The 19,400-nt window shown below is 38.8% G+C and overlaps 2 protein-coding genes across 5 annotated transcripts; both read left to right on the forward strand.

Moving 5' to 3' along the window:
• Positions 1-3,577: 3,577 nt before the first annotated feature.
• LOC112189843 (protein LNK2) lies at positions 3,578-14,082 on the forward strand. Of its 4 annotated transcripts, none has more exons than XM_040515249.1 (9): positions 3,578-3,861; positions 6,494-6,824; positions 7,833-7,956; positions 8,334-8,649; positions 8,756-8,842; positions 11,287-12,006; positions 12,090-12,247; positions 13,156-13,539; positions 13,614-14,082. In XM_040515249.1, exons 1-8 carry the CDS (start codon positions 3,838-3,840, stop codon positions 13,514-13,516), a joined length of 2,121 nt encoding a protein of 706 aa, XP_040371183.1. In that variant the 5' UTR covers positions 3,578-3,837; the 3' UTR covers positions 13,517-13,539; positions 13,614-14,082. The 4 variants fall into 4 exon arrangements, with proteins under 4 accessions (XP_040371183.1, XP_024184982.1, XP_024184974.1 ...); XM_024329214.2 differs by having other exon boundaries at positions 13,651-14,082; XM_024329206.2 differs by having other exon boundaries at positions 13,156-14,082.
• A 2,837-nt stretch (positions 14,083-16,919) lies between these two features.
• Positions 16,920-19,323, forward strand: LOC121051828 (protein FAR1-RELATED SEQUENCE 5-like). Its single transcript, XM_040515261.1, has 2 exons — positions 16,920-17,045; positions 17,845-19,323. Exons 1-2 carry the CDS (start codon positions 16,942-16,944, stop codon positions 18,794-18,796), a joined length of 1,056 nt encoding a protein of 351 aa, XP_040371195.1. The 5' UTR covers positions 16,920-16,941; the 3' UTR covers positions 18,797-19,323.
• Positions 19,324-19,400: the final 77 nt, after the last annotated feature.

A 19,400-nucleotide genomic window follows, 5' to 3' on the forward strand; every position in this document is an offset into this window, starting at 1 on the left:
CGATGGATATTGCAATGGGCTTGATGTTGGACATCATATTCCCATGTACACACCCAATTGGTCTCACAGAAACGACTACGATGGTAGCCCGAACATTGGTAATGCGCACCAATCTTCTTACATCCGCTTGGGTGATGCAATATCGCATGCAGCTATGCTAATTCGTCTACGACCTAATGCCACTCAATGTACCTCTGCGTTACAGCTAGTGACTGGGTACACGTCTTTTGTACTTACGCACATTTGAGTGAGCCATTTTTGTGCCAATTGCGCCGCCACAATGCTCTATGATAGGTCCTTACAGACGAATGGGCAACTACGTTGGATTTGAGACTCCAACCATCGTCCGCCACTTAATGCCCTTGCTAGGCGATCTCCTTACCGCTAGATTTGCGGATGTCACTTTGATGAGACAGTCTTCCCGTCGTTCGGGGGAGATAAGAACACGAATGTTCAACATGAACGACAGAAATTGTCGTGGCCTGTCCCCACTATGTCTCATCTTGATCCCTATTAAAGTGACGAGATCACACAAATATGCTGCAAACATGCCTGCAAGGAAGGACGTCCCTACGAGAGGACGTAGCGCCACCCTACACGAAGGTAGGCATGACACCAACGCCAAAGAGAGTGGCACTCTGGCGTTACAGGCCATGGCCCCAGCTAGGATGCATGGGAGGCCCGTGGGTTCGAAGGATACTTTGGCACATTCCAATCCTTTGATCATCAAGACTCAAAATCCGTCTCATGAGTATCTTCCGGGTTATGGTTATCGTTGGGGAACGCCTCAACGTTAGAACCTATTCCTAAGAATATAGAGCTCTATGAAACTTACACTAGTGTACATGAGACATGGGATAGAAACTCCATCATAATTGGTGATGTAGTTGCGTATTTTGTTGCGCATGAGTTTGTTGAGTTAGATGATATCGAACCACGCTCCGTTGATGAATTAATACCAACGTAGAGAGTTTTTGGCCTAAATGGAAAGATGCGATCCAGGTTAAGATGGATTCTCTAAAAAAGAGGAAGGTTTTCGAGCTAGGGATGCTAACATCTCCTGACATAAAACCTATTGACTAATGGGTCTTCGTTAGAAAGCGTGATGAGAAAAAGAGATGGTAATCTCGCCTTATGGCGCAAGGCTTCTCACAAAACGCCCTGGAATCGACTACGATGAGACATATTCTCTCGTAATGGATGTCATTGCACTCCACTACCCTGTCAGTTTGGTAGTTTCCGAATAACTGAACATGCAGCTTACAAATGTGGTCACTACATATCTCTATAGGGATCTATATACGGAATATACATGAAGGTTCATGGCGAACTTCATTTACCCAAGTCAAGAGGCTCTAGACCACGGAGCGCGTTTACAATAAGGTTGAAACGCTCACTAAAGTGACTACTTGATTGGGAAGGGATATGCCCACGCGTTTCTATAACAAGTTTCGGATTCTATCGCGGTTCATGTTGGACATGATCTTCATTAGAAGTCCTTAAAGAGTTAAGGGAAACCGCTGAACACTTGAAATCCGAGTTTGAGATGAAGGATTTTGGGAGAACACGATTATGTCTCGGTTTGGAACTTGAGCATCGTGTCGATAGATGCTTAGGCATTTTGACAAGGTCAAGCCTTCAAGCACCCCCATGATCGTTCCGTAGTCTTGATCCTGAAAAGGATCCTCTTCGTCGAAAGGATGATGACGAAGATGTGCTAGAGGCAGAAGTGCCTTACCTAGTACAATAGGCGCATTATTGTACTTATGCCACTACACAAGACCGGACATCTCATATGTTGTGAACTTGTTAGCTAGATATAGCTCTGCGCCAACGCGACGCCAATGGATTAGTGTAAAAGATATCTTTCTATACTTGAGATGTATGAATGATATAGGCTTGTTCTATCCCTATAGAGAGATGATGGATTCGGACCCATCACACACCAGAAACGCCGCCAACGCTGGCCTATGTTCTCTATCCCCATCCCAAAACGACATGTGTTTTGGAAGGTTTTACTGATGTTGGGTATCTCTCTGACCCACACAATAGTCATTCCCAAACTGGTTAAGTGTTCACCATGGGAAAAGACCGTGATATCTTGGAGGTCTACAGAACAGACCGTAGTCGCTATATCTTCGAACAATGCAGAGATCATTGCTCTTCACGAAGTGGTTCGTGAATGTATATGGATTGAATTCATAGTTACGCATGTTCGAACAATTGTGGTCTGAAGTCTACCACAGATGAGCCTACGAGCATTTAGGATAATGCTACTTGTTTTGAACAAATGAGGCAAGGCTACATCAAAAGCGACAACACCAAACATAATCAGCAACAACAGACACTCCTCGAGATCAAAGTGAACTAGGTTCGATCTGAGGACAGTGAGGCAGACTTGTTTACTAAGTCATTGCCCAAAACCACGTTCGAGAAACATGTGGCAAGAATTGACTTGCGGAAATTATCTGAACTCCCATGATCGTAGTCATCAGGGGGAGGCGCAGACATTAGGGGGAGATGTCTACATGTTCACCTCGAAACGTGAAGGGTGTGTTGTGCTCTTTTTCCCCTTCGACCGAGGTTATTTTTGTCCCATTGGGTTTTTGTTACTCGGCAAGGTTTTTAACGAGGCAACGAGAGAAGCACCGCGTTTGGGCAACACAAGGGGGAGTGTTCAAGGAAAACCTAATTTGTGTTTAGCCCAAACTCTAGGTTACTTGACCTAGTGGTAATATGATTTAATTAGAAGGATCTAGAATCCTATTCAATGTAGAATTACTTTCCTTGTATGATTGAGATTCTATGCATTGTAATCCTCTATATAAAGAGGCCCCTATTATCAATGAGAATACACAGCAAATTCCTCCCAAATTCAGTTTCTCTAAAACAATTTTCTAATTTATCTTATTGTAATAAAAAGGTAGGTCTCTCAATCCGTTAGTTAAAAAGTCCTCAACTAGTAGTTATTAGAAGGACTCACTTCATTTAGTAAGACCCTTAATTTTTACAAACCAGACCTAACAGTTAATTCCAATTTCAGTTTTACACGGTTCTTTTCATCAGTTTTTCAACGCAATGCTTTCAATACTCCCTGCAGCGGTAAATCGATATAAAAAAAAAAAAAAGGGAAACGTAAACACATGTATAATTGGCTAGAGTCGTTTAAGCATCAAAATCCCGAATGTGCTAGCACTTGGTTAGAAGCGAATAATTAGGATTTCCCCCAAAAGACGCACTCACCCAGCCAAAAAAAAAAAAACCACATGCCTGGAAAAATCGCCCTGACTCTAGAAAACGACGTTTAACGCAAGCTTCACCACTAACCAGCACCTCCCGTGTGGGGCGGGACCCACAGCCTGGAAATGAAATGCAAATGCAAATGAAATTCAAAAGGTCAGAAGAGGGGGTTCCGCCCAATCAAGTTGCACCAATAGATCGGCTTGGTTCCTAACCACGACTTTAGATACGCACCCCATCACACGTGTCGCCCTAATTCACCAGTATCTCCAATACAACCTGACGTCACCCCTCCCCCACCACCCAACGCCCTTCTCTGTCTCTCTGTCTCTCTCTCTCTCACTCCCCTCCCAAACCCAACCCTTCTCTCTCTTTCAGCTTTAGTTCTCTCTCCCATACTCTGGAAACCTCTCTTCTCTCTCTGTGTGATTCTGTGCCGGCGTCTCCGTCTTGGTTTTTTTTTACTTCGAAGGCTCTGTCCGTTCGGAGCTTGATGTAAAGTTGCTCGGCGAATTCTGGCGATGTGTGCACCAAGCTCTGTGTGCGTCTCTGATTTCGGTTTCGGTTTTGTGATTTGCTGCTGTGGATTCTTCAGAGATGTTTGATTGGAACGACCAGGAGGTATGCCCTATCTTCTTCTTCTTCTTCTTTTTTTTTTTTTGGTTTATATTAAATTGTGAAATGATGAAAATTTTGTGTTAATAATTGAATTTTTTTTTAAATGTGTTTTTTGTGAAGTTTTCTGCTTTTTGTTGATGAATTGGGTGTATGAAACACAGTTAATATGTGATTTTTGTCGATTTATTTCGTCGAAATTAGTAAATGAGAGACTGGAATGAACACATATGTATCAGTAAAATGCCGAGAATTTGTTCATTTTTTAATTATATTTTTTTTTTTAATAAAATTTTTCAATGGCATTGGATAGTGTCTGAAGTAAGAGGCAGTTTTATAATGTCTGCAGTTAGTTATTGATGTTGGATGTAGTCTAATTAAACAATTTAACTCTGTAATGTGAAATTAATTTCGTACTCAAAATCGCATTTTGTCGCTTTCTTGGGAGTATCATACATAGTGCAGAGCTAATTAGGTATGCCAGTTTAGTTCCAAGTGGGTAGAACAAGGACTCATTCCCTTGGTACTTTTCTGAAATCTCTGATCAATAGACAGTAAAAGGGAAATGGTGAGGACTGATGCCATTACCGCTGAACCATCTTTCACGTGTGTTGATAACCCTATCCTTTTTATGTAGCCAGGGATAGTTGCAATATATCCAGTATTTGATTCCAACCAAAATACCAACTCTGATCATGAGTGTATACTCCCATTAGTTGAGGGACCTGAACAAAAGCCCTTTTCTGAGAACTGCATAACCACACTTTCATCTTGGATCTACTCTTTAAACCTAAAGTTGAGAGGCTTGAAAGAACAGTAGTCAATCTAACAAAATAAGTGAAATGTTCAGTGAAATATTCAGGAGCTTCAACGTAATGGAATTGCAGAATTGGGCTAAAGTATTGATTCATGTTTAAGAACCAGATTATATTATGAGGACAAACTGTTTGGTAGGGGTGAGAATTAGGCCCGCCAAATCAACAAACCCAGCAGAGCAGACTCGATTTCATTGTGTTGGTCTCATTCCAACTTGGTTGAAATCTGGTTGTATATGGCTGACCTGAGTTTGAATGATGGGCTAAAGGGTTCAAAACCTGTGAAGCTTAGTGAAAATGATTTCTTTTTAAGTTACAAGGGAGAACAAAGAGGAGTGGGGACTCAAAATTTGCCATTGGATGTTAGGGTAAATGCTCTGAACCACTACAGTTACAAGCTCCTACATGTTTTAATTGTGTCAAAGATTGCAACTATCTAGTCTTGAACTTAAGAGGCAACAAGCAAACACAGGTCTCCATGCTTCTTACTACAAACCTGCAACTCTTTTTGTGATAAATAGGTGCAATCACATACATATTGATCCTCATTGATTAAAAATTTGGATCCTTACCACTTGAATCTGAGGCTTCCTCCTTCATTTTTCTCGTGAAGATAATCATCTTCATTATTTTTTATTCACGCCTAATGCATGCATGCATTATGGGCTGTTATCATCATGGGCTCATTTGGGCCTTTGATTCATTCAAATGTTTCATATTTAATGCTTATTTGCCATTCAGAAGGAAATACTTGAGCCTACTGAATTGATTTGAAGTTGGTTGGTTATACGCTGTATGGCCTTACCTATGATCTTGGGTTCTGGACTTTGGCTTAATCTCCAACCAACTGGACCCGCACTACTGTACTTCCAAAATACTGTGGATCTACTTCTGGAAGTATCCAAATTTCTGTTAAATCAACCCCCATGTTAGTGAAATGGGAGAAATTGTCAACCCAAACCAAGCTGTATAATACCCTAGCAGAGATTTTGGGGGTCCACTAATGAGTTTTCAGCTTGATAAAACATTTTGAGTAGTTGATGACCATCATCCTCTCAAATCAGTAATTAACAGCTGCATATACTACATATTTTTTTCTTCCAGGAAGCTACCATGCATCACATCTATAGGGGAACAAATGGTTGATGATAGTTTATCTAAACTTGGAGTGGGCCCTGAGTTTGGAATTAACTACTTGAAGCAGGGTCTTCCGCAAATCATGGGAGCTGTTTTAGATGATTTTGTGTGGATCCTTGAGAACTAGAGTGTTTAAGAGCCATCTAGGCTAAGCTGCTTGCTTTTTTTTGTTTGGTTATGTTGTTTTCGTTTGTTCTTTTTCCTGGGTATTTTAGGTCCCCATGTAACCAGAAAAATGAACTATTGGCATTGAACCGGATAGAGGTCAAATATTTTCTTCAGTTTGTTAAGATATACCTTATTTCATTGGCCTTTGAGAATAGATTATCTTTATCTCACATTATACCATAATTGGATGTCTCACTATGTTGAGGCTTTACAGTTATGCTGCTCTTATAAACCAACATCATTAGCTGTATTCCCAATTTACATCAGGAGCTGTATAACTTAATGTAAAAGTTAACCACAACATGAACTTAGCTTTATGGGATATCTAATCATTGTGTTACTTGTCATTAATCCTTATGCAACTTTTGATTTTCTCTCTTGTGTAGAAAAGATATTTATCTATTTTTACTCTGAATGCTCTTTTCAATGACCTTTTATCTAGTAATCTTTGACAATTCTTTGAATATTGTTTTCGTCATGTCTCATGGCAATGATTAATGGTTTTTTTTTCCTTTCAGCTTGCAAATATAATATGGGGTGAGGGATGCGAGAGTGATGACCATATTGTGCCTTATCCCGAGGCAACTGATGATTACCGAGACAAGAAGGAACGTAACCAAGAATCTGATACCATCAAGTCTACTGAGCAGAAGGCACCTGGAGCCAAAGTTGATTTGCACGGTAGAAAGCCGGAAAGCAGTTCCAACTTCAAGACTGGTGAAGGAATTTCTACTTCTGGATTCGAAACAGACTCATGGCCTGACTTATCCTTATCTAGTTTTGAGAAAACTGAACAACAATGCATGGGTACGGAAACCCCCGACAACTTAACTGATAATAATAAATTAGGTTAGTCAAGAGTGGTCAAAAATTCATCCTTTGGATAAGAGTTTATTTTGGATAAGATATTGGATAAAAACAAACATTTACTGATTTACACACTGACACACAAACTCACTGTGGGAATTGGAAACCTAGTGTAATTGCTGTACCAGTTTTTCAGTCTATTATATTTCTTGTCCTTTATTTTACCTTGTTTCCTATAGGATCTGATCTCAGTTTCTTCTAAAAACTTGAACCCATTTCTGGTTGTGATAAATCTGAAATTAATTTCCTGAGGAATTTCTCTTCTTTTCGATTGAAAATTGACTCTTTACATCTCACCTCCATATTCTTACCTTCCCTCATCTTTGGGCTTTATATGCATTGTCTGTCTTTGGAAATAGCTGTTGGTATTCCCTGGAGCATCCATCTTTCCAATTGTTTTATGTGATGGATTTAGGACAAACAGAGAAAAATACAGATTTTGCTTATTAGAGCGATTGCTTTATTTGAGGTTTGATTCTCCTGTTACATTGGCTGGAACACTTGAAACTGAAATCACTTAAATAATTAGGATAGTGATGTATCTACGGTTCTGATGGGGATGATGGGGCAAAATGTTCGTATCACCGTAGAATATATACCTTAAACAATGATCATGGTAGTGTCTGTGTCATCAATATTATTTTGGCGTACTGTTTCTTCAAAAAGCTGAAAAGACAGGGACATGCTGGACTGTTTTGTAAGGTTGTCATTTTTATTATGTTCTTTCAACTCATGCAATCAAGAAGATTGAGTTTTGAAAAATGAAAATGCGCTTGTTATCTTTACCAAAAAAAAAAAAAAAAATTGTCAACTATCAAATGGCAAGGAAGCTAAAATAACAGTAATTTGGTTTTGTGATTAGCTGATGTCGAAAATTGTGCTTGCAGAATTACAAACGCACCTACACATGTTCATTTTTTTTTGGCTCTGTGATGGACGTGTATTATTTTCCATATGTTGATATCTAATATCCATCTGACTTTTTGACAGCTGACGCAAATCAACTTGACAAAGCTGCTGAACTTTTTCAAAATTCCAATGAAGCTAAAGAACAATTTGTTGACTATGGGTGGGCTAATATAGGAAGTTTTGATGATCTTGATCAAATTTTCAGGTAATTCACAATAATGGTTATTGACATCTGATAAAGGGTGCATGCCATTCTTTTTAGAGATAGCATGATATGGAAAATATCCTAATAAAGACTAGTTTCCTAACAATCATTTCCACACAAGTTTCTGAATTATGTAAAGTTAAAACAACTGAAACATTATTTGGAATTTGTGACTTATTATATTCTGAAGTAGACCTGATATACAGACAGAAAAAGGTCACCTGATTAAGTGCTAAATTATTTCAGTTATCAAGACCACAGATAATGAATAAATTTCAATTCTGGTTGTGGTTTCTGTTTTCCATAGCTATTTAGCTTTCCATCTTTTCAGAGTATACAATTGTATATGATCCTTCTCACACATGATGATTTTGCAGCAATGATGACACTATATTTAGCCAAGTAAGTCTTGGAAATGTGGATGAGCTGTGGTCTTCTAAAGATGCGACTAATAGTCCAATCAAAGCATTTCCTGTGACTTCAGACTCACCAAGTTCCGGGTCAGGAGCACTGAGGAATGTGTCAGAGCATGCGGAAATTAAAACAGAAATTGTGCAGCAAGATGAGCGGGCAATTTCCCCTGGCTATGGGAAGACAGATTTTTCTGCATCTCATGGTCTACAGAATGCCCCTGCAACTCTTGATCATGTCGAATATGCTGTGGGAAAAAGTAAGCCCACAGAAAAGGAGCAGGTACGATGAATGAATTTCAACATCGAACATTATCAGTTCAAAGAATGTTGTTTTCACTTAATTAAGCAAGCCAAGAAACTCCATAAATTTTATTTGATGTTCACAGACAGGGTCGGACTTGGGCAACAGCACTGTAACAAATTCTTACCAGGCTGCTGTAAATTCTTCTTCGTCAACTGAAATTCCTGACAAGGTAGTGTTGCACTCTCTGTCTGTATCTCTCTCTCTCTCTCTCTCTCTCACACACACACACACACACACTAATTTTTCTGATAGTCTAGGTCAAATGTTGCTCAAAACACTTATGACACTGAATAAGAAATTCAAGTGGGTTTGATTTCTTTATGAAATAATGATTAGGGTGTGCGGTAGTAGAAATACTTGATAATTGAAAAGATTTTAATGTCTTTTGTAGTAGAAGTATGTTGAGGGAGGAGGAAGAGTAAATGTGAAGTACATCGTAAAACTGGCTGCTTAGGTCCATCTTAGTTTTGCCTGCAAAGATCACATTAAAACAGAATATTATTGTTAGTTCAAGTATTTGTTTTGTATGTATATCAGGTTCTTCCTAGTGTTTCCTTTGCATATCCAGGCTCTGCTGCTCACTCTATAAGAGTGATTTTGCTTGTATTTATTAACACCTATTGTTTGGTTAGGTGTCCTTTGGTTTAAGCAAAGTAATAGTTGGAATGTGAAGAGTATCATTGGTCCGTGATAAAAGTTGTAGTAAAGGCAGCAACCATAATATGTACAGGTCATATGTGAAAGGAAAGTTGTCTTTTATTAGCATGGTATATCAGGCATTCAGGCTTTTCCAGATTTTTCCTTAGAAATATGGGCTTTGGCGGTGATTGGAGCATGGTGAGTTTTGCAATTATTGTTTGTGAGTACTTTATTATATTTGATTCGCATGAAGTGGCATCAATGCAGATTTTTGTGTGCTTCTATGTCTGACGGATAACTAAAATGTTGGCCCCTTGATTGGTGTGACAATCACATGAGAAAGCAATGAACCTGTGAAATCTGATTTCTGATTATAAGTGAAATATTTCATACTGTGGTGGGACTTCAGCAAGAGAAGATTTTATTGATTAGATTTTAAACTTTTTTCATTTTGATTATACATTCCTTCTGAAATAAAGGTTAGTTTTCTGTGAGACAAACACTAGGCTACGTTACAAACTTTAGTTCATGAACATGAATGAAATTACGGTTTACGAGGTTCACTTGTTCTATTCTTCTGATAGTACGGTATGGAGTACATACTGAAGATGAGACAATACAAGTGATTGAAATTTCCAATGGTTAAGATGCCATTTGCCATTGATATGCAAGTAGCAGCAAGTGTAAAATAATTTATAAAGAAATTAAAGATATATAGCAAGAGGATGCATTGCCATTTCTATGCCAAGTATCGTGATTATTATTGAGGAGCAGTGTTTTGATGTTCTTGATGGCATTTGGGAATAGGTTTTGCAGAGATCTTCTATTTTGACAGAGTTTGTTTTTGGGTTTCTTTGTGGGCCACAGTTGCTGCAGGTGTCAGGGATTATCGACTTTTCCTTATTCCTTCTGATCGGGGAACTTTAGATGATTGCTTTTTTTAGTTTTGCACTGGTTGTTTCTGAACCAAATTTAACCATTAAACAATAAATTCACTTTTCAAGTACTTTTTTGATGTTCAACTGATGAACAATAAACTTTCTGCTCTCAGATAAAAAATTGTAGGAAGTTATTGAAAGGGGTATTGTACAACGTACACCTCTTATATCTTGTAGGAAGTTTAGGACAGAAAGTCTTCCTATTTTATTACGTGTGGGTTTTTACTAGTACATGATGCATATGTAAAATGTAAAAACATGTGGTTGAAGGGGAAAGCTGTGTGGGCAGCAAACTATGATGACAGTCCAAAATAAAGGTTCCTACCTGTTTGATTCTTTCTAATAGTATGAACGCCTTTTTCCTTCATTCTCCAATGGCGTGACTTTGCGGTAGGAGCTTCATTTTGGTGGCTATATTAAGTTGAGGGACTTCTATCATATTGTGATTTTTACCACATTAGAGGTTGTTGTGTTAAAGGTAGCAGTTGAAAAACTTTGTCTTTAGTTTTATTTTAATTATCTAAGAAAGGGTTGTGTTTGAGTACCAAAGAAAGTTGATTTTGAGATTAAAGAAGAGTTGGAAGATTTCGTTTGGCTTCTGTGGGGGCATCTTTGTCTGCTAAACTCTTAGACTGTCCTTTTTCATTGTACACTTGGATATTGTAGGATATCATCTTTATTTGGATGTTTTTTCGTTGGCTTGTTGCTTGGTTCCTTGTTGTTGTATCTGTTCTTTAAGTCTTTTGACTTTTGTTCATTAATGTTATTCAGTTTCCCAATTAAAATATTAAAATTCAATATACAAATTCGATTACTATAGACTGTTTAGTCTTGTTCTTTCACGTGCTAGTGCAGACAATCAGAACTGTTATAATCATCCTATAGCTTCATGGGAATATATCATATCTAGATATTTGTTCTTTTTCTCCCCACTCAGTCAAATGAAGAAAAATCCTTATTGATTCTAATTCCTAACTCAAAGCTTCAGTTTTGTTCTTCCAAATTGAGTTATATTGTTTTTCCTTCATATGAGCAGGTTTCCAGGCAGAGAAAATTGTTGAGGTCTCGTAAAAAGTTGGAGGACAAAAATGAGGGGAAATCATTGCAAGATTTTTATGGTAACTGGTCTTCAACAAGAAACCCTTCTGGACAATTTGATAACCAGTTGCCAAGCCTTATGGTTCAATCTTCTCCCACTTCAGTTCTTGGTCACAAGAGACAGCTTCAAGGACCTGAGTCTTTTCCATACCAGCCTGTGTCTAATCAATTTGTGTCTCAGACTATGTATGGGACTCTCACTAATGCATGCCAGGCTACACCGGTGCTTTCTCACACTCAGCCCGGGCAGATTAAGCATCAAAATTTTCTTTCTGGTTCAGACATTTCTCCGGGTAGTGCTAGAAACAAGTCAGCAGATACTTGTGCCAAGCCTCTAACAATGACTACTCAGGAAAAAATTGAAAAGTTAAGAAGGCGGCAACAACTGCAGGCAATGCTTGCTATTAGAAAACAACAGCAACAATTTAGCCATCAAGTCTCATGCACCAATCAGCCTACCACACAAAAGTGTCCCCAAGAAAATCAAATTCAGCACTCTGAGAGAGCTGATCTGGAAGTTGAAGATTTAAGCACTTTTCCTTCTCTGGACCCAAATTCACCCATAGAACAAGATGATTCAAATACAGTTTCTGCAGCAGTTGAATATTACTCAGCGGAGGACACAATACTCTACAGGCTTCAAGATATTATAGCAAAGGTATGTTCTGCTTGAAAGTAGATTGTTTTCGGTACATGTATTACTGGATCTAGTTATAATGTCAAAGTAATGTTTTACTACAGTTGGACATCAAAACGAGACTTTGCATACGGGATAGCTTGTTGCGGTTAGCTCAAAGTGCAGTGCAAAGGCATCATACAAGTGATACTAACAGTTCCAACAGAAACAGCAAGGATGAGCCTGAAATTGTTGCAAAGGAGGAAATCGGCGGTTGTAACAGGTTTATAAGCTATCCCAGTTCTTGTATATATGCTTTATTTTCATTGGAGCGGAGGTGGTTATCCCTTCTATGCTAATTCCCGGAGTATACCCACTTTGAACAACATATGTGCTTTTTAAAGTTAAAAAGCAAATGAAGAAGTACTCGTCCAAGGTTATAACCCAACAAAACTAATGATAACTTGTTTCTAGTTTTTCTTTCATTCATTGCAGAGCAATAAAGCTGTGAAAAGTTTGTTAAGATTTTTAGTGTGAAGTGTGTTGTACATTCCTCTGTTTTATTTATTTATTATTATTATTATTATTATTATTTTTGGTGAAAAGATGTTATACATTCCTTTTGGTAGCTGAAATGATTAAGATTAGCAGTTTAGAGGAATTAGTGTGAAATTTTGTTCAGAAGGGATGTGGGGAGCACAGAAAGGATCATTTACTTGGTTAGGATCTTGTGCAGAAACGCAAGCAAAAGGTGGTTTAGCTCTTGAAAACATGTCAAAAGGAAGAAGGTTGTCAATAGCCAAGTGATTGTAACGCTTCCCACTTGAGAAAACTTCTTTATGAAGGTCAACTATTAGGAGTAATTATGAAGTCCATTAATCCCTTATGGACCAACGTGCTACCAGCTGGAAGCCTGAGATGCAAATTATAAGAAAATAAATTATTGGAGCAGAAAGCTTGTCAATTTTGTTTGATATAACCTTGTAGTTATTCTTTTAAGTTTTTCCTGTTTTCATGACAGTATCTTCCTTTTTTTCTTATTCTGGGATAACCTATTTAACCTTACTAAGATGGGATGTTCACTGTAGGAGAGTTAGCACTCTAATTAACAATTATTCTCCCTCTATTCTAGTTGGTCTCCAGAGTATTCTACAAAACGTTTTCTGAGTGATTGTTTATTCAATGTTGCAGGTACACCAGCATGCCAGATGTTGAGACCGAGACCAATCCTATAGACCGAACTGTGGCTCATTTGCTCTTTCATCGCCCGTTGGATCTATCAGGAAAACATTCTGGTGCACCAGAATCACCTGCTTCTACTAAGATGCCAATTGAACGCAAAACAGCAGGCTTAGCGAGCTTGTCAAACGGAGTATTGCTCGACAGTTTGAAGAACAAATCAAACTTTCCTCATCAAGAATCTGGAAATTATTGCCCAGATCCTGAGCCCCAGTCTGCGGATCAGAACTTGCCTTGCATGAACAAGTCAGAAAACCTATCAAACAATGGGTCAGCAGATGGTGGAACCATGGAGGTCGAAGCCTCTAATTGAATGAATATGCATTGCAGAATTCTGTAAGGGTAATTCCTTCCTTTATCTCTCCATGTCTGTTAATAATTCAATACGTTTCATGTACATGGCTATACAGATGTACTGGTAATGTGGGGACGTTATGTTATTGTCAGCCAACTATGATCTTCATTTAGTGTGGTCATGGAGCTCGAACAACACATTACCGAGGGGGAGTATCCTATAGCATAAAGCTGCACTGTAAAATCAATTGGATACATCCATGTCTGAAAAATATGTTCAGTTTCAGTATGGTTAGTTATCTATGCCAGACTGTTATTGGTCTGTATTCTTAATGATGATATTGCAGCCAATAGCAGCTATGTGTACTATTTTTGTGTAAGACTCGATCGTTGGAGCCACATGACATATATCTAGCTAGTATTGACAGATTGGCACCTACCAAATCTGCTAGTTTGACTAGTATTTGTATATTCCTAAGTTCAACTTGATGCAGGGCGAAAAGTGGCATCAATTTAAGACGCATGTAGAACCGTGCATACTTCTAAGCCTTTGTACTATTTTCTTTCTATATGACCTGTTACTTCCATTTATCGCATCATTCACTGGTTCGGAATAATAATCAATTCAACTTCAAGCCTAGTTTGGCAACCACTCATCGCTCAAGGTCCGAAACAATCTCAAGGCGTTGGAGTTCAGTAACTTGTGCATGAAATAACTTCTACTGTCTAAAATACGAACAATCTTTTATGAAGTTGCTAATGACAAAATTGTGCCTGCCATAGTTACCCAAGAAAGTTAAAGATTGGGGCTGTGAAGTACTTCACTATAATGAAACGCTCATACCCCACATTTTGGTGCAATGAGATCAAAGCCACGTTTAAACACAGAAAGACATCAACACTGTTTACCAAGAACAAGGACTTGAGAGTACAAACACCAAGTTGCATTTGAGGTCCAAACTTCAGCTGGTGCCCCAGTGAGACAAAAATTTGATCTGCGCATCATTCTTGCATTCACAGAACAAATTTACCAAGTTGCCTTCACATAGGCGAAGTCAATAATAACAAACAGGTAAACAAGTGATTCATAGTCAGATGAAAGCTGAAACTTTCTCAGAGAGCTCATAAGATTATCGATCACTTCGTGAAGCGAAGAGAGTTGGTCTCTAGCTAGTAATAATAACCGATAAAAGTTATAAGGAAGGTTACAAGAGAGTTGAACTGGTGCAGCTCACAAGGTATTTCCTCTGTTTGAATCACAACTTGATCCACAGCATCAGATTGTTGCAACTCTATGTTAAGAGCAGTAGTGACCCTTTGCTTTAAATCCCCATGTTCATCGCAGTAGAGCCCTCAAAATTGCTTCGAGGGAGCAAGATCATTAGGCAAGTTTCAAGCTAAAAGATTGGTGGTGGTTGAGACTAAAAGATTGTGGCTGTCAAATACTTCACATTTCAAACAAAGCATTAATGAATTAGTACCGTAAATGAGTAGTTGTAAGATGCACAGAAATTCATCTTGATGTGTTTCTTGCACTTCTGTTGCACGTCAAATTCTGAAACTTGAGCATGCTGCTGCTTCTCATATGTACGTAGTCAATCTGAATGCCAACTGAAGTGCTTTCCGTTTTCATGACCCAGCTCAGCAAGACAATCCTAAATGCAAAAAAGAAGAAAGTAAGAAATAGATAGATTAATCTTGGTAGAGAGCATACAAACTGGTTCTAGCTACCAGCTTATGTAACCCAATTCTTCATAAACTGGTGATGATACTAGGAAAAATTAAAGGCCCAAGAAATCTAAGCGGAAGCCATGAATAATGAAGTCTCAGAAGCTTCTGTTTATTTCTCTCTCACTATATGAATCAGTTACATTACAATGAGAACCTAGTACAAAACTCAGCTCTCAATCTTTTCCTAAACTACGTACTCTATAGCTGGCAGCTCTTCTGTAATCATCTTGTGACATCTGATGAAGTTAGTTACGAGATGTTTAGGCTGACTAGGATTATGCTTGCTGAGCACGGCGTTTATGCTTAGAAACACGTGGGAGCAAGCGCTGCACCGTGCAGCGCGAGTACTGTTCATCACCGTGAAATGGCAAAAAGCTGGAGAGAAACGTTTGATTGTGATCAAGCGGCTATGAATCGATTACCGGCTAAAGCCTTAGCCAGGAAACCGATCGTATGGCAGGGTGATGTGAAGCGTGCGAGTTGGAGGGATGAATGTTGAAAGGGAGACGTAGGAGATTGTTCGATAAAATTGAAGAAGCGGAGTCGTTCCTCCTTGACTTCTTGTTAAATCCCCCCTCCAAAAGTACGTTCCTTTCCTCCACAAATTCAATCAAATTCTCTCTCTTTCTCACTCCCCCATTGATTCTGATCACTTTCTTGCCTTCTGATTCGGCAGCATTGAAAAAGCGGTGGAGCTGGACTACCATTGGGACCACCTTTAGGTGACTGATTGATTGGTTTTCCTCAGAAAATTAGGGATTTTGACTAGTTCAGGCATTTCGGATGGATAGTATTCAGTTGTTGGTTGGATTATAGTTATCACAAAAAAAAAAAAAAACTAGCTATATTTTGGATTAGCTGTTAGCAGCAGATTTAGTAAAAACTAACTTGTCTGTACAGGTCTGCGAAATTCTTGTTGTTTTCATTTATCTAGATCGTTTTGAGCTGTACAGGGCTGTCATGTCCTTGTGTCCTGTTTGTGCATGCCCAAGTTTGTTGTAGTCCTCAGCTCTGCTGCCCTGCATTGTGTTGTCCTTTTTGGGTCATACTATTAATGAATATGTGTGCATTGTCATGTGCAGATACTGTTGAATCACTAGGTCTATGCAATGGATATGTCAGATGCTGTAATTGTCAAGTCAACCAGATTAAAATCTGTGGTGTGGAATGACTTTGATAGGATTAAAAAAGGTGACTCTTGTATTGCTGTTCGTTTGTAGACATTGTAAAAAGAAACTCAGTGGATCAAGTACTAGTGGGACATCACATTTGAGGAATCAAATAATTTGATAAGGTGTCAGAGAAGAGCTAACCTACCTCAAATCTACACAGCAAGAGAAGAGAAAAAGGAAGGAGCTCTTACTATTGCAAATTACCCAGAGCAACCTGAGTGAATTGATTACCCAGAACCCAGTCTCTACACCTATGAACCTTGGATGATAACAGAGGGAGAACTTGGATCAAGTTGGGAGTGTTCATCACCGTGCTTGTCACCCATCAGTCCATCACCACAACCCGTTCTCTCTAAATTGTTGGAAACTTTTTCTCACCTTCAGCTCTTCTGTTTCTAGGACGCCATCTTGGAGGACCGGAGGTGATCTTCTCCGGGCAATTCATCGGTGGGAGACTTGGACGGGCAGGCTGATTGGGTTGATCAGGCATGAGGGGATTGAGGGCTGATCGATGGGGGCAAGGTAGAGATCGGCGCAATCGATGGAAGATTGGAAAGTGGTGGTTGGGTTGAGGATGGTGGGACGACAGTGGGAGAATTCCTGCTGCTGGCAGTGCGTTCCTTGCAGACCTCGAGAAATTCTTAGGTAGGGCACCCCCACCACGTCACATTTACGACCATCCATTTGTAGCCTGACACGTGTGATTTTTTTTCCACGCCAGATTGCTGTAAAAAAGGCTCCAAACTTCCGATTAAATTTCAATGGCCCGCCAAGAGTTTTGCCTAAATTAGAATTCCTCGACTATATCGAATTTGGGAACAACAAACGAGGCCTCTGTTCTCTCACCCTCACCCAATTCATCATCTTTTCCATTCCATTCTAGATTCACCAAAATAAACACAGCTCGACCTGTTAGTTCATTCTCATCAGTAAGGTATTCTCTTTTTAATTCTTGTTGAATTTCTGTACTTCTTGTCTTCGTCAGTCTTTTCTTTCTTGTGAGTATTTCGTGTGAATGGGGGGAGAGGAGATAGGTTGGTTTTTGCCAGGATTCTGGAAATTGTGAGGTTTTGGAGGTGGGTTTTATTGGAATTGAAATCATTTTGAGGTTTGAGAGGTCGTTTTTGTTGGGTTTCAATCTGGGCATTTCAATTGTTTTGCCATGGAAGTGGTGCAGAGGCAAGCTACGTGGAGAAGAGTTCCTTATAAACCAATCTTCATGCAATATAGAGAGGAGTCCCTTATAAACCAATCTTCATGCAATATAGAGAAGTCTTCTTTTCAACTTCCTAGGCGTAGTGATCATTGCTTAAGCTTGTCAATAAAAATTAAGTGTTTGCCTTTTATGTTCAGTGAGCTAAAAAAAATTTCTTTCAACTTTATATGCTACTCGACGGGATGATGCTATAATTGTTTCTTACATTGTATATTTGTTGTTTGACAGAGTCCAATTGGCTTGTAAAGGAATGGAGGAAACTATTGGAGACGAAGAAGAACTCAAAGTGGGAATGCAAGTACACTCTGATGATGAGGCTTACAATTTATATAACACCTATGCTTTGAGGAAGGGTTTCAGTGTTCGTAAAGGACATATTCGAAGAGATGCATCAAATAAAATCCGCCAACGAGAATTTCTGTGTTCAAAGGAGGGGTTTACAAGAGACGAGGATGTATGTCAACCAAACAAACACAGGAAGTTAGAAACAAGAGTTGGTTGTAAGGCTATGATATCATTTACAGTGAAAGATGGAATATGGACAGTATCGCAGATCAATTCAGATCATAACCATGAGCTTGCAAAGCCCGAAGAAAGGCAATTTTTGAGATCAGGGCGAAAAGTAACAGGTGCTTGTGGAAATATTTTTGCTTCTATGTATGATGCAGGCATAGGACCAAAGAAATCATTTTTCTACATAGCAAATGAAGTGGGTGGTCCGGAAAATGTTGGGTGCACTAAGAAGGATGTCTATAACTACTTGCAAAGGAAAAAGAATGAAATGTTGGAAGCAGGTGATGCACAAAGTTTGCTGAATCACTTTAAGAGCAAACAAGGTGAGGATCCTAACTTTTTCTACTCAATGCAATTGGACCAATATAGCCGAATGACGAATTTCTTTTGGAGGGATAGCAGAGCAAAGCTTGATTATGATTGTTTTGGGGATGTTATATGCTTTGACACAACATTTCGTACGAACAAGTATAATTTGATTTGTGCACCTATAGTTGGAGTTAATCATCATTGGAGAAATGTTTTGTTTGGATGTGCTTTTTTATTAGATGAGACTACGGAGTCATTTGTTTGGTTGTTTGAGTCATTTTTGGAGTCCATGGGAAACAAAACACCAAAAACTATTTTCACAGATGAAGATAAAGCAATGGCAATGCAATTGAAATAGTGTTTCCAAATGCATGTCATCGATTGTGCACTTGGCATATTGCCAAGAATGCCAGCAAGAGAATTGGTAGTTATCTTGGAAATCTTGAGTTCAAGAAACAGTTCAACCATTTTTTACATGGATGTAGTACTGAAGTTGAATTTCGAGTTTCATGGGATAGCATGATTACTAGATATAATCTTAGAGATCATACTTGGCTTACAAAGTTGTATTCACTTCGACAAAAGTGGTGTCCAGCATTTAATTTGGATATTTTTTCAGCAAAGATTAGATCAACTCAAAGGAGTGAAAGTACAAACAATGTGTTCCATGGAATCTCTACACACACAATGGAGCTCATTAAATTTGTTCATCACTATGAGAAAAAGATTGAGGAGAATCGTTTAGCAGAGTTGGAGGATGACTACCGTTGCAAAAATGGTGCACCACGTCCAAAAGTATGGAGTAAAATGTTAAGGAGTGCAGCCAAGGTTTATACTAATAAAATGTTTCAGCTTTTTGAAACAGAATTCTATGGTTGTATGGGAGTTAGACTAAAAGAAGTTTCCAGCTGGGATGGAGTTTATATATATCAAGCCATTGAAGATGGTCATCAAAGTGTGCA

This window comes from Rosa chinensis, chromosome 1, assembly GCF_002994745.2.
Source record: "Rosa chinensis cultivar Old Blush chromosome 1, RchiOBHm-V2, whole genome shotgun sequence".
NCBI classification, from domain to species: Eukaryota; Viridiplantae; Streptophyta; class Magnoliopsida; order Rosales; family Rosaceae; genus Rosa; species Rosa chinensis.

Excerpts from the sequence above, each read along its gene's own strand:
- LOC112189843 (XM_024329206.2), top strand. The coding sequence starts at position 3,838 with ATGTTTGATTGGAACGACCAGGAG. Across the intron at positions 3,862-6,493 it reads TTGATTGGAACGACCAGGAG|CTTGCAAATATAATATGGGG; the intron begins GTATGCCCTATC and ends TTTTCCTTTCAG. Across the intron at positions 12,007-12,089 it reads TTCAAGATATTATAGCAAAG|TTGGACATCAAAACGAGACT; the intron begins GTATGTTCTGCT and ends GTTTTACTACAG.
- LOC121051828 (XM_040515261.1), top strand. The coding sequence starts at position 16,942 with ATGGAAGATTGGAAAGTGGTGGTTGGGTTGAGGATGGTGGGACGACAG. Across the intron at positions 17,046-17,844 it reads AGACCTCGAGAAATTCTTAG|AGTCCAATTGGCTTGTAAAG; the intron begins GTAGGGCACCCC and ends GTTGTTTGACAG.